This window comes from Phascolarctos cinereus, unplaced genomic scaffold (genome assembly GCF_003287225.1).
Source record: "Phascolarctos cinereus isolate Bilbo 61053 unplaced genomic scaffold, phaCin_HiC Scaffold_2;HRSCAF=192, whole genome shotgun sequence".
In the NCBI taxonomy this organism is placed as follows: domain Eukaryota; kingdom Metazoa; phylum Chordata; class Mammalia; order Diprotodontia; family Phascolarctidae; genus Phascolarctos; species Phascolarctos cinereus.
In genome coordinates this window covers 256742526-256756084 of record NW_027555625.1, presented here as the reverse complement: position 1 = coordinate 256756084, position 13559 = coordinate 256742526, and the positions used below count along the sequence as shown (strand labels likewise).

General features: G+C 42.4%; 1 protein-coding gene across 1 annotated transcript; it reads left to right on the top strand.

Moving 5' to 3' along the window:
• Positions 1-2678: 2678 nt before the first annotated feature.
• On the top strand, positions 2679-12981 carry SOHLH1 (spermatogenesis and oogenesis specific basic helix-loop-helix 1). The gene is made up of 8 exons (XM_078149073.1): positions 2679-2900; positions 3516-3650; positions 4863-5010; positions 5327-5430; positions 6667-6782; positions 9383-9617; positions 10206-10285; positions 12272-12981. Exons 1-8 carry the CDS (start codon positions 2821-2823, stop codon positions 12511-12513), a joined length of 1140 nt encoding a protein of 379 aa, XP_078005199.1. The 5' UTR covers positions 2679-2820; the 3' UTR covers positions 12514-12981.
• The last annotated feature ends 578 nt before the right edge of the window (positions 12982-13559 follow it).

Sequence of the window (13559 nt, the reverse complement as noted above, 5' to 3'; positions counted from 1 at the left end):
GGTTATTGAGGTATGTTTAAAAAATGCAGACAAGAACAGAAAAAAGCACAAATAAAGCAGGACAGTTTTGAAAGCCACAGGTTGGATGTATTATAGATTTAAAAAGAAAAGCCAATTGTAGCAGTAGTTTTAATAGCTAATATTTATATGGTGCCTATTATGTGCCAGGCACTGTGCTAAGCACTTAACAAATATCCCATTTGATCCTTACAACAATCCTAGGAGGTAAGTGCTACTATTCTCCCCATTTTACAGTTGAGGAAACTGAGGCAAATAGAGGTTAAGTGACTGACCTAGATCATAAAGCTAGGTGGCAAAGTAGATAGAGCATTCAATGGTCCTGGAGTTAAGGAAGATCTGACTAGCCTCACACACTTATTAAATGTGTAACCCTGAACAAGCACTTAACCTCTATCTCATTTTCCTCATAAAATGGGGATAATAATAACACCTTCTCAGGGTTGTTAGGCAGATCAAATAAGATAATATTTATAAAGCACTTAGCACAGTGTCTGCCACATAGTAGGTGCTTAATAAATGTTTCTGCTTCCCAAGTTGTCTGTAATAGAGATCTGCAATTTCATATGCAATCCTTTTTCTGTTTTACTGTGTATATAAAAATGGCTATTTTATTTTGTTAATTAAACTAATTAAAATAAATTAAATTTTAATTAAAATTAAATAAATTAATTCTTCCTCTATCCTTAACCCAGCTTGACCTTAAGAAAGAACCTTTCCCTACAACTTTGGTTTCATACCTGTGCCCAATAGAGGCTGGATTAAAATAAATTAACAAAAAAAAAAGTAGAAACTTGTTTACTTATATAGCAGCCCATTCTATTTATAAACCTCAAGACTCTAGGTAAACATATATATGGTGAAAGACTAGCCAACCTAAGATAGTCCTATCAGAGGTTTGGTCACTAGGTGGTAAATATTTTATGCCATTTAGTGAAATCTGACAAGCATTTATGTTAAGTAGTCAAGCATTTATTAAATCCCTTCTGTGTGTCTGGCACTGTGCTAAGTGTTTGAACCACTAAGAAAGGTAGAACACAAGAGATTTACCTGGTATTAGGGCAATAGGATAAGTACCCACAAGATTATTTCAAGAGGGGAAAGTACTCCCAATCTAAGGGGATCAGGAAGGCCTCATATACACAGTAGCACCTGGGCTATGTTTTAAGGAATCTACACATGCTATGAAATAGAATGGAGGAATGAATACATTCGAGGGAGTATCTAGTAAGCTGGTTTGACTAGAATGGTAAACAGATGAAGGGCGGTTAATATGAAATAAGACTGGAAAGACAGGTGAGAGTGGGCATGGAGAGCTATAACACCAGATTTGTAGTTTATTCTAGAAATAGTAAAGAGCTTTGAAGAAGAATATATAGTCCCATAGCTAGTGGAGAAAGGACGTGGTCAAACCTGTGCTTTAGGAATATCACTTTGGCAGCTGTGTGGAGGGTGTATTGGAGATGGGAGTGACTGGAAACAGGAAGACCAATTAGGAAGCAATCGCAATAGCCACTGGAGATCTGTTCAGAGTCTGAACTAGAGTGGTGGCTGTGGGAGTGAAGAAAAGGGGAATGGATGCAAGAGATGTTTTGGAAATAGACTTGAAAATGCCAGACCATAAGACATAGAATGTAGTTTGTGACCCTTGTAGGTGGTCTCAGCTGTCTTTCTCAATCCTGCAGCTTTCAGAGAAAAAGCCAGAAATCTTTTTGAAAAGGCATGTTGCCCCAATTTTACACTTATCTGGCATGGACATGACTGTAGTCAAGACAGATTAGAAAGGACAAGTCAAGAAACTGCTAGTATTAATGGAAAACTCTGCATAGGAGGATGGAAGTACCCACAGAATACTGTAAATAGTAGTGTTGTTGTTGTTGTTTTCCCCATCCACTCTAATTATCAGGAAGTTCCTCCTTAGCATAAAGATGTTTTAGAAACCTACTTTCCTGTAAACTTGTTCATCATTTCCAGTTCTCCCCTCTGGATCAACTAGCACAACTATAGAACAAGGATATTAATTGCTTACTAAGAATTTAAAGAAAGATGTGTTTTCTTTCACAACATGACTAATATGGGACTATGCTTTGCATGATTACACATGTATAACCTATATCAAATTGCTTATTGTCTCAGGGAGGGGGGCAAAGAGAGGAGGGAAAGAATTTGGAACTCAAAATTAAATGAAAAGAATGTTAAAAGATTTTTACATGTAACGGGAAAAATAAAATAGTATTCAAAAACAAACAAAAAAGGATTTAAAGAAAAATTAATCTCTGGAATCTCTGCCTGTGTTCAATGCAGTTCTGTCGAGGTTCCCTGGACCTAGTTCCTCAACGTCTCGGTTGCCCATTCTCTGGCCTTTCACTCCGCATCCATTTGGTTTTTGCTTTTTCCTCAAAAAGGAAGACGCTGCCCTCCCCATGAACCCCCACAGCTTCTGCCCCAGGCTCCAGGACCCAGGACGCCCGTCCAGCCTCAACTCTCTGGGCAGCCTGAAGCTTCATCTCCCAGTACCGAAGCTACTTTCCTAGACAGAAACTCGGGAACACGCTGCTTGGGACCAAGTGGAAGGCGCCGGCCGTGGGTCATGTGTCCACAGCGAGCCCCGGAGTGGGCGGGGGCGTGTTGCGTGCGTGGAGAGCGGGGAACGCGTGGGCGCGCGTGGGGATAGGAGAACGTGTTGCTCGCGAGGGGAAGGGGCACGTGTTTTGTGTTTCTCGCTTCGGTCTTGGGGAGGAAAGGAGCCGCGTGGGAGAAGGGAAGGAGATACTAGGACAGCTCAGCTGTAGCGCTGCAGTCATGGACGCCTGGGACTCCGACCCCAGCCAAGGACCCTTAGGCCCGGGAGAACCCAGGGATCCAGCTTCTATTGGACACAGGTGTGAAACTAAAGGTGGTGGGGAAAGGTCTTTCTTAAGGTCAAGACTTCAGCTCCTGGGTTAAGGATGGAGGAAGAATCACGGAAATTTGCCCCTCTCCCATTCCTCTGCCTAAGCCTCTCAGACCTGACCCCAAATATTGATGCCCCTCCCCCATCACCAGTCCATAACTTTCAGGCCAGCCCTTCCCAATAGCTTAGTCTTCTGCCTTTACACCAGATATTACTGTCTTGCCTCAATGTCCTACCACTGACCTCAAGTGGCTTCTAGTCCTCACCCGCAGACGCTCAACCCCCAAACCCCACCACCGTTTTGGCCTCCTTCAGTACATTTGGGAAAGGGTGGTGGAGGTGGCAGAGGTAGGTAGGTATGGGGAACAAGGTGGGGTCGGTGAGAGGAGGTATAGGGGAGTTTAGAACATGAGAGAGAAGGTCAGTTTGGGAGCCATCACCTCACACCATAAAGCACAACTACAAACTTACCCTATTTTGGTGTCTTGCCTATTAGCCTTTTGGGATTCCATTGTCTCTAACTCAGTGTCTAAACAGATAATTTTAAGCATGTGGTGTTTGTATTTCTCCCTTCTCGTAGTCTTCTCTCTGGTTCCTCTTTCAGCAAATCAAGGGCCAGTGCCTGGTCCTCTGAGGGTAGTGTTGGGGATTCTGGAGTGTCCAGGGATATGTCAGCGGCTTTCACTGTTGCCCAGGTACAGATCCGAAAGCAGAATGCTATCACAGAGAGAGAAAGAAGGTGAGGACCTGCCCCTTATGCAGGGGGAGGGTCAGAGAATAGCCTTGTGTAAATGTGTTCAGCCATTCAGCCTGGTCAGGCCCCTTAGGGAGGGGAAAAATAGAAAGACTTCTGTTCTACAACCATGTTTTAAACAGATAGGAGAAAGAATTTTTATTTTCTTTGCCAAAAGGAAAAACTCAAAGATTGGGAGAACCCAGGAATTAAAAAAAATCCCTGCAATGGTGAACTTAAATATGAGGGAGATAACTTGGTGGTATTTTATTAGTTGCCCTACTGTCCCCCCCCCAAAAAAAAACCAAAAGGGGTAGTGAGGTGATGCTCTCCAGGATTCTTCATTCTGGTCATACCTTCACCCACTAATGCCATACAACTGTGATCAAGTTCCTTTTCTATTTTTTGTCTCAATTTTTCAAACTGTAGGATGACAGTTGATACTTTTAGCTCCTTTTCCAGCTGCCAGCTTTAGAATTGACAGATGGTTAAAGCTCTGGAAAAAAAATTTTTTTTTGAAGTATCCATTTGCTGAGTCTGAATGGATATGCCTGGATATTTGGAAATTCTGGTGTTTAGACACAATATAGTAGGAGTGTCCTAGAGGATTCCTTGACTATCTTGGAAAAGGGGGAACAACCTACCCTTTTCATTGACATCAAAGTTCCCCTACATAATGATGAAATTACTGACTAGGATTCATGGTGTAGTAGATAGTGAACTATCTTCAGAGTCAGGAAGAACTCCATTAAGTCCTGCAGGGTGACATACATTGTCTAGTATATGTAACAAGTACATATACTGAGCAAGTAATTTAATGTCTTCATGCCCCTAGGAAACTCTATCACTATGGGTTGTAAAACAGTTGTTCATTTGCATTGGTAGAGAGAATTTGTTCAAAGGGAACTGCTAATAGTGAGGAAATCATAGGTTTAGACCAACAAATCCCCAAAATACAGGTTTAGGGAGTTTAGTTTGTTGTTAAGGTTAAAGAGTCATTCTTTGGACTCAGAATGGAGTTAATTGACTCAGATCCACAAACCAAAGCATCGTCATTCCAGTGTAGGACAACAGAGCTAAGGAACCATCGACTTATAAGTACATGGGGCTCAGTGTTTGCATTTGTGTGTCTCCACTATTCTGTTCAGAGGAGTGAGACTCAAACACGGATTAGTTGTTTATCTGTGCACGGGGGTGGGGGTGTTTGGGTATTAATAGGAAACGAATCTCTGTAAGTTGTGAGCGGCTTCGGATCCTGCTGCCGAAGTTTGAGGGTCGTCGAGAGGACATGGCCTCCATCCTGGAGATGGCTGTACAGTATCTAAAGCTTGCTCGAACCCTTGTGCCTACAGAAGAACAAAGCACTGTGAGTTGGACAGAGTGTCCCGATATATGGAGCTAGGCCTCCCTGGGTCAGGAGAGGAATGATGTGGTTTGTAAGGCGTGAGTCTTCAATCCTGATTATTAAATCACAATTTATTATCGTGGCTGATGCCGGAGGGCCAACACTTCATTCCTTTCAAATCACAGAATGTTTCCATTTTCCCTCTGTGTGGGAATCCTCCTGTGAATTCTACATATATTCCAAAAAGACTTCATTTGGGGATATCCTGCTGTCTTCTACTCCTATTGCTGGGGTCTTGCAGGGGTACTGGCCCTGTGCGTGAATGTTTAAATTACAGATTCTCGCTCCCTCAGAGGAGGTGTGTCAGAAGTGGCAGAAGAATGTGTTGATTCCAAATGCCAGAAAGCAGATTTCAGAGATGAGAGCCTTTGAAACAGCTAGGTTCGTATTTCAGCATTTAATAATCCTTTCCTTCATTTCTTTCCTGTCCCTCACCAAAAAAAAGATAGTGTAACTCACTTATAGGGATGGGGACTGGACATTCGATTTCATTGGTTATAACTCCCTCTACCAAATGTAGGTTGGTACCTTTTCTATGACTTATAGTCTTAGTTGCCGGGAGAGCTAAGAAGTGAATCAACTCGCTCAGAGTCTCCAACTAATATGTGTCAGAGGCAGGACTTGAATCCAGGTCTTCCTGCTTTGAGGCTAGCTCTATATATGTTATCCCATTATGCCTCTCAGTTCATTTATAAAGCTGATGAAATTTCAAAGCACTATCATACCTTCTTAGCTTAACTTGTAGTGTAGTGGGAAGGGCGCTAGATTTGGAGTCAGAAGTCCTGGCTTTGCCATTTACTACCTTTGTGACTTGAAGGCTTTAAATTTTTAAGGTGCTTTACCTACATTGACTCTTTTGACAGATATGAAGATGGTTTGTAAAGTACAGATTACTAAATAAATCCTTCACAAAAGTCCTGTCTGAATGTCTTGCCCTGGATAGGGAGGCGATTCTGACTTTTCGTGTTTTATGTCAGCAAGATGAAAAGTATGACCTTCTAAGCTGAGCATTCTTTGAGTATAGAAGTCTTTTGTTCACTGATAGCCTAGCTAAGGATAGAGAGGCTCATGACTATGTGAATGTAAGACTTACATTATATTTTAGACCAGTGCTTCTTAAACTTTTTCCACTCAAGACCCCTTCAAGGCTGCTTAAACTGGGGGTCACGACTCCCAGTTTAAGAAGCATTGTTCTAGACAGCTCTTGCTGTATGGAGTGGAGGAGGAATTGGAAATGATTGGATCTTCTACAAGCAGTAGTGTAATTTCAGATTTGGGCCTTCTTACATTGTTGGGGACAGTGGGAGTTAGTGGGAGAGGGGCTTATCATGTGGTAGAAAGCACCACATATGTACTGAATGTGCCCATGTTAGCTGCAGAGCCCTTTGCTGGAGTCCATGCCGTGGTTAGTTCCTCAATTTTTCTAGGCAAGTAATGAAATTTTGTTAGAAAATTTATTTTGGATCAGAGTCATAAATTTAGAGCTGGAAGGGACCTCAACACAGACAACTTATACTTTGGGTAAATTAAAATTTAAAAATCTGAAAATGCCGTTAGCTTTTTTTGAAGTCTTTGCCTGGGAGCCCCAGTTAATTGTCGGTGTCTTTCATTGGTCAGACAAAGGGTATCCCCGGGCTGCCCGGCCTCTCCTGTGGAAAATAATACACCAGCACTGATGTTGGGTGAGCCTGTGGATAATGCCTTGGAAGACACATGTTCTGTCTTTGAAAAAGGTAAGTCAGGGGCTGAGTCTACTGGAAACTTTTTCCTATCAATAGATGTGGCATGAGAGGGAGTCTCTGAGCTATGGTTAGAAGTTTAATGTCAGTTCTCTGTTGATAGAAGATATGTTCTAACAGAGCTGGCTGCAACTTTGTTCCCATGTATATAAATCCTTCAATAGATTGACTTGAATATCTTGGACTATGTAGAATTAAGACAAAGCCTGGGCATGGGACTTTTTGGGCATTGCAAACGCAGATTTTTTTTTTCGTTTGTTTGTGGTACTAACTTCATTGTGGATTCTCCTTTCTTATACTTCCACACAGATCTTTTTCTACATCTTGAATGTAGACATCTATTAACTTCCCTATCAAAAGAAGGAAACTCTTCCTATGTTCTTATTTTTGCTCAGGCTTTTATTCATTCATTCTATTTGCATCTGCTGCTCTGCCTGGTTTTAGTTCCATGGAAAGAGATATCCCTTTGTCCCCCCCCCCCAATATTAATTGTATAATGTATAAGAGTAGTATTGTACAATGTTAATGCACAATATAATATTACTTGTATCCCCAGCTCTTAGCACAGTGCCTGGCACATAGTAAGTGCTTAATAAATGTTTATTGGATTATTAGATTGGAGTGTCTTCTCCAGCAGACTGCTTCCTCCTTCATCCTCATTCTCTTACTTCAGTCTTTTCTTGTCTACTTCTTTCTTTCCCACAGCCTACAAACATGCCCATGTCTCCCCATTCTCAAAAACTATCACTTGATCTGAGCTGTCTGTTCCATATCTCTTCTCCATTTTGTGGCTAAACTCTTTCAGAAGGCCATTTATAATTGATGCCTCTCCTTCCTTTCCTCACACTCTCTTTTTAACTCTACCGTTCTAGCTTACAGCTTCATCATTCAACCAAAAGTGCTCTTTCCAAAGTTAATGATGATGATCTCTTAAGGGCCAAACAATGGCCTTTTTTCAATCCTCCTCTTTCATGACCTCTCTCCAGTCTTTGACAATGTTGTTGAACATCCTCTTTTCCTTGATATCCCTTGGTCTCTAGGTTTCTATGGCACTATTCTCTCCTGGTTCCTCTCCCACCTGACTGTTCCTTCTTAGTCTCTTTTGCTGGATCTTCATCCAGTTGGTTGTTCCCCAGGTCTGTCCTGGCCTATCTTATCTTCTCCCTTTATAATATTTTACTTGGTGATCTTATCAACTCCCATGGCTTCCATTATCATCACCTCTTTGCTGATGATTCTCAGATATGTTTTTCCCAGCCTTAACTTTTTCCCTGATGACTAGTCTCACATCTCCATCTGCCTATTGGACATCTGGAACTGGATGTCCCACAGACATTAAATTCAACCTGTCCAAAAGTGTACTCAGTATCTTTCTTTTCTAAAGTCTCTTCCCCTATCTACCAAGTCACCTGGTCATATAGTGTAGGTGTCATCCTCAACTTCTCAAATCCCTATTCTCCCCCAATAGCCAATCTGTTGCCAAGCCCTGTTAATTTTACATTCATGATATATTTGCAGGGGCAGGTAGGAGGTACAGTGGAGACAGTGCCAGGCCTAGAGTCAGGAAGACTCATCTTCCTGAGTTCGGATCTGGCCTGGGACACTTATTAGCTATGTGATCCTGGGCAAGTCATTTAACCCTGTTTGCCTCATCATCTATAAAGTGAACTGGAGAAAGAAATGGCAATCCACTCCAGTATTTTTGCCAAGAAAATCCCAAATTCAGTTACAAAGAGTTGGGTATGACTGAAATGAATGAACAACAAGAAGTATATTTGCTCCCTTCTTCCTCTGACACTGCCACCATCCTGGTGAAGGTCCTATCACCTCATTACTAGATTATAGCAATGGCCTTCTGGTTGGTTTTCCTACCTCAAGTCTTTTCCTACTTTGGACCATCCTCCACTTGGCTGTCAAATTGATCTTCCTAAATAGCAGATCTGACCAAGTCATCCTCCCCCCACCAGTCAATAAATTCTAGTAGCTCCCTAAAGCCTCAAGGATCAGATATAAATTCTGTTTGCCTTCTTGTTCTTCACAACCTCCCCCCTTCAAGTCCTAGAATCCAAGGGTTTCTAGAATCTCCAGGGATCTTAGAGACCATCTAGTGGAGGCCCAGACAGAATGAAGTGAGTTGCCCAGGTCACCCAGGCAATATGAAGAATCTGTATTCAAACTCAAATCTAACTCCAAGTCCAGTGAGCTTTCTGTTAATCCTCCCCTACCTGTTTTACTATGTATGTGTTTTATGTCCTCAGGCTCAATTGAAGGCTTCTTGTAGGTACTGACTGAGGCTCTTTTTCCCTCTTTCCTTCTTTGTTCTCTCCCAGCTGCTGAGTATAGGGCTTTAATTGCTCAGGGTTGGGAATCATGCTGGGGTTGACACTTTTTTGCTTTGTGACCTTGGGCAAGTCTCTTAAATTCTCTGAGTCTCAGTGGTGGGGGATGGAGGAAACATTTTGTAAACCTTAAAGCTATAAGAAGTATCCTGGGGCCTGAGTTCAGCAGAAAGCCGGTGTCTGGCTGGCAGGGGCGTCCAGAGAGTTGGGGCTATTTGCTTATGTGGTACTGACTGTGATTCTTTTTTTGGAAAGGGCTTTCAGATTCAGCCCTGCTGCCTCAAAACCTGAGTCTTTCTGATACTCCTGTGTGCTCCTGTGGAAGGAGCCCTTCTCTGCCTTGGCCAGCCGTTCCTCTAGAGACCTCAGCAGTGGGGAGATGGCCAAGTGTGGTAGGCCTCTGTCCAGGGGAAGTCATGTCTCAAGCACAGCTACTGAGAAATACACATGAGCCTTCTGATGTCCTGATGATATCCCCTGTGGATACCAGGTACGAATCCCTCATTACCCTCAATCCCATTCCCTGATCACCCCGGGACTTCGACAAGTTTTGCTTGGGCACAGTGCAGAGAATAAAAAACTATAGTATGCATACAAAGGGTGGGAACAGAGTACTGGTAATCTAAAATAGTAAATAGTAAAGTTTGGTTTTTCCATGGATGGATTTTTTTTTTAACAGTTTTCCTTTGCTAATTATCTTTTTGCTTTGCCTGATATAAAAATTAGTTTGCATTTCCTGAGCGCACAGCAGCTGGGACGTGGGAAGGGCTGTGGGGGGAATGTTTTGGATGATGAGAAGTCAGCCAAGGATTTAAAAAAAAAATCCGTGGATAATTCAGAAAATGGATGTAATATTCAAATAATAGAGAACTATTATTGTATTATTTCTTTCTTGTTTTTTTTTTTCCTCCTTTTTTTGCAAGTAATATTCTGCCTTCTGAGCTGAACTACTCCTCCTTCCTCCTTCATTTCTTTTGGCTGGAAAATTTAATTCCCTTCTAAGAAGGACAGACTAAAGGTGCCTGTGTTGTTATTGAATGAAAATTCACAAATGAATTCTTTTTGCTTTTAATTTTAGGTCAATGTCAGAATCTGAAGTAGAAGATGAGATGCCTTTTCTGCTGGGTGCTCACACTGACCGATGGCTTGGAGAGCAAGGTGAGGCATCCCTGAGGGTTGCTAGGCTAGGATACTCCATAGTATACTGGGAAAGGAAGGAGAATTTGAGCTTTTTGTGCAGGGAGAGCTAGGCTTTCACCCCTAGTTGCTCCACATCATAGATGGGCCCTGAGGCTTAGATGGAAGGGAGTATGTGTGTGTAAGTATGTTTGTGTGGAGTGAGTGTAATTCCAGAGACAAAATCAGGTTTGAATTCTAGCTGTGGCTAGCTATGCTCTTTGGAAAAACCATTCTCTTTCTGAGAGTCTTCTTGTCTGTAAAATACAAGTAATGGATAATAAAGACCCTTGTGAATATTCACGGAATAAATCTGTTATGCTTGCCATGTGTATGCCCGTGAAGTTCTCAGGGTGTGGAGGTGACTTGGGGTTTTGAACACTAGGGCACTAGAACACAAGCTCTTATTAAACTAGACAGACTTAGAGAGGGTGTTGGCATCTGGTGTTTCATCTGAAGACCAGTCTTGCTCTGTGCAACGTGGCCTTTCACATGGACCTTGGCCACCAGGTGATGAGTTTTCTTAGGTTAGAGCAACTCATGAAAAACAAGGCAGGGAGGGTGAGAGATCTTCATCAGTGGAGGGAGTATTCATACTGACAAAAACACAGATCTTTTGACATTCTCATGCATCTAGTCTAAGAAACATTAAGAATCCGTTGCGTTCAAAGCAGTGTGCTGTTTACTTGGGGGGTGGGGGTAGTGGGGAGAGAGGGTCTGGTCCTGTAATTCTATTGATATAGGGATCTCCCAGATGAGGAAATTCCATCTACCAATACAGATTGAGGCCCCTGCAATTTATAGTCTTGTGAGTAGCCTAGAGCAGTAGTAACAACTTAATTAGAAGCAGAGCCAATAAACCATAATCAAGATACTTGCTGTCACATGTTGACTTAAAAAACCCCACATATGAACATTATATGTGTTCTGTTGTATTTTAACTAATTTTGTTAAAAGTTTCCCAGTTGCATTTTAATTGAGAAGCAATCAGAACTTGGGAATGTTTCAGGATGTATGTTTAACATCTTTAGCCGATACCATTGAAAGGTTGAGTCGACCCCAGGGTTATAAAGTGGGATTTGAACCAGGGTCTTTCTGGCTTTGAGGCGAGCTCTTTCTATTCACTATGTAATGCTGCCTCTCTGCACTAGCAATGCAAAGACCAAAACACAGTTCCTATCCTTGAGGAGGGCAGCTGGGTCTTGCAGTGAATAGAGCACTGGGCTTAGAATCAGAAAGACTCATGTTCCCAAGTTAAAATCTGGTCTCGGACACTTACTAGCTATGGGACCCTGGGCAAGTCACTTAACCCTGTCTGCCTCAGTTTCCTCACCTGTAAAATGAGCTGGAGAAGGAAATGGTAAACCACTCCAGTATCTTTGCCAAGAAAACCCCCAGTGGGGTCATGAAGAGTCAGACGTGACTGGAACAACTGAACGCGCACACACACATGTTAAGGAGCCTATGTATGACTTGTAAATAGTTAAGTATATGAACAATCACCTGAGGAGAAAGTGATGAGACTAACAACTTGAAATCAGGAAATAATAGCCAGCATTTGTATAATGCGGTAATATTTGGAAAGCACTTTGCTTATGCCATCTCATTTGATCCTCATGACAACCTTTTGAAGTAGGTGCTGTTATCCCCATTTTATGGATGAGAAAACTTATGCCCATGAGCTGAGCCTTGGATAAAGCTAAGCGCTGTAGGGGGTGTATGCAAGGAGGATGCACGTTATGAGCATGGGGAACAAAGTGATGGTGCAGGGGTTAGGTGTGGAGGACTTTGAGCCAAGTGGCTTTGCTACCATCACCCAGAAAACTTGTACAAGAGCTAGGTCTAGAACCCAGTCCTCCTAATTCACTGTTCTTTCCTTTACACTACACTGTCTCCCCGGAGTTGGGGTTTTGATTTGGAAAATATTTCTTTTTATGATCTACTAATACCTGCTCTCAGTTGATCCAGGACCCGAGGATGCCAAAGGTGGTGAAACCCAAACCTGTTCCAGGATGGATGCCAAGACTGGTTCCCAAGATGGGCTTTTCTCCAAATCAGACCTGGAGTTCTTGCCTGAACCTGAGCTCTGCCTCCCAGAGTCTCAGAGGAGCCTCCTGGACCATTTGGAATTTGATTCAACCTCTATGGCCCTAACTCCTCAGGAAGAAGTGGACAGTATATTTCCTTATCTCTTTCCCTATGAGTTATGAAATTTCTGAGCCTTGAAGGAAATCACTGCTAAGTAGGTTGAAGGTGAAAGGGGACAGAAAATAGAGATTTTGAAGCAGCACAGAAACCAATATACATCTGGGCACTTTATTTTGGGTTTGGGTTGCAGCTGCAGCCTAATTTGAGAGAGGGAGGGGAAGGCCATGCTAAGTGAAGACTGAATATTGAAGAGAAGAAGCAATTTTCTTGGAGGAAGCAAAACTTTTGTAACTTTAGCATAATTGATAGAATTCAGTAAGCGGATCAGAGTGGAAGCTTAATCAGGCAGTTCTGATGGAGTTAGATGAAAGTCATCTGATCCTATCATTTTGTTTCTGTGAAGGCCTTTTCACCATCAAATCTACAAATAACTCTGACTCTTGATTCTCTGGGGGAGGGTCAGTTGTTCTCTTTGTACTATTTTGTTGGGTTTTTGGCCCAGAGAGAGTAAGAATAATAAAAAATAACTCATGCACATTGAAAATCTTTTCTGATGGTGGTCTAATTTTTTTTGCTCAGTATTTCTGTGAGGTATCGAGGGCAGGGACGTCTTGCTGGAGAAAAACTGATTCTTAGAAAAATTAAATGGAGTTCAAAAGGTCAGACTTTCAAAGGTCTGCTAGTTCATAGCAGAACTAACCCATATTTCAAATCCCAGCTCACTCTAGATTGACTTGGTATGCCATCATGACAGTTTACCATCATGGATTCATCTACCAGTCTTCTGTATTGCAGGGGTAAATGGGATATGTTGCCACCTGTCTGGGTCTGCTTGGCCCCTGCGTCTGCTTCCTGCTTTGAGTCATCCTGGTTGTGCTGGTGAATGGGCCCAGCTCTGGCCCAATTGTACTATGTATCACAGCTGCAGGGCGTCCTGGCTGTCTGGATAGCCTGAGTCTTGAAGCTTTGTTGGGATGCATGTATGATCAGGCAGAAAACCAAGAGATGTCTGTGACCCTAGTCTGTCTGGTTCTGCCTGATGCTTGGTCCTTGACCCTAATTCTTCTGCTTTCTCATTCCTGAATCTTATGTCACTCTTCTGTGATAA

Coding starts and splice junctions, on each gene's coding strand:
- SOHLH1 (XM_078149073.1), top strand. CDS start 2,821: ATGGACGCCTGGGACTCCGACCCCAGCCAAGGACCCTTAGGCCCGGGA. Junction 6,783..9,382: donor ATGTTCTGTCTTTGAAAAAG/GTAAGTCAGGGG, acceptor TTTTTTGGAAAG/GGCTTTCAGATTCAGCCCTG. Junction 10,286..12,271: donor CCGATGGCTTGGAGAGCAAG/GTGAGGCATCCC, acceptor CAGTTGATCCAG/GACCCGAGGATGCCAAAGGT.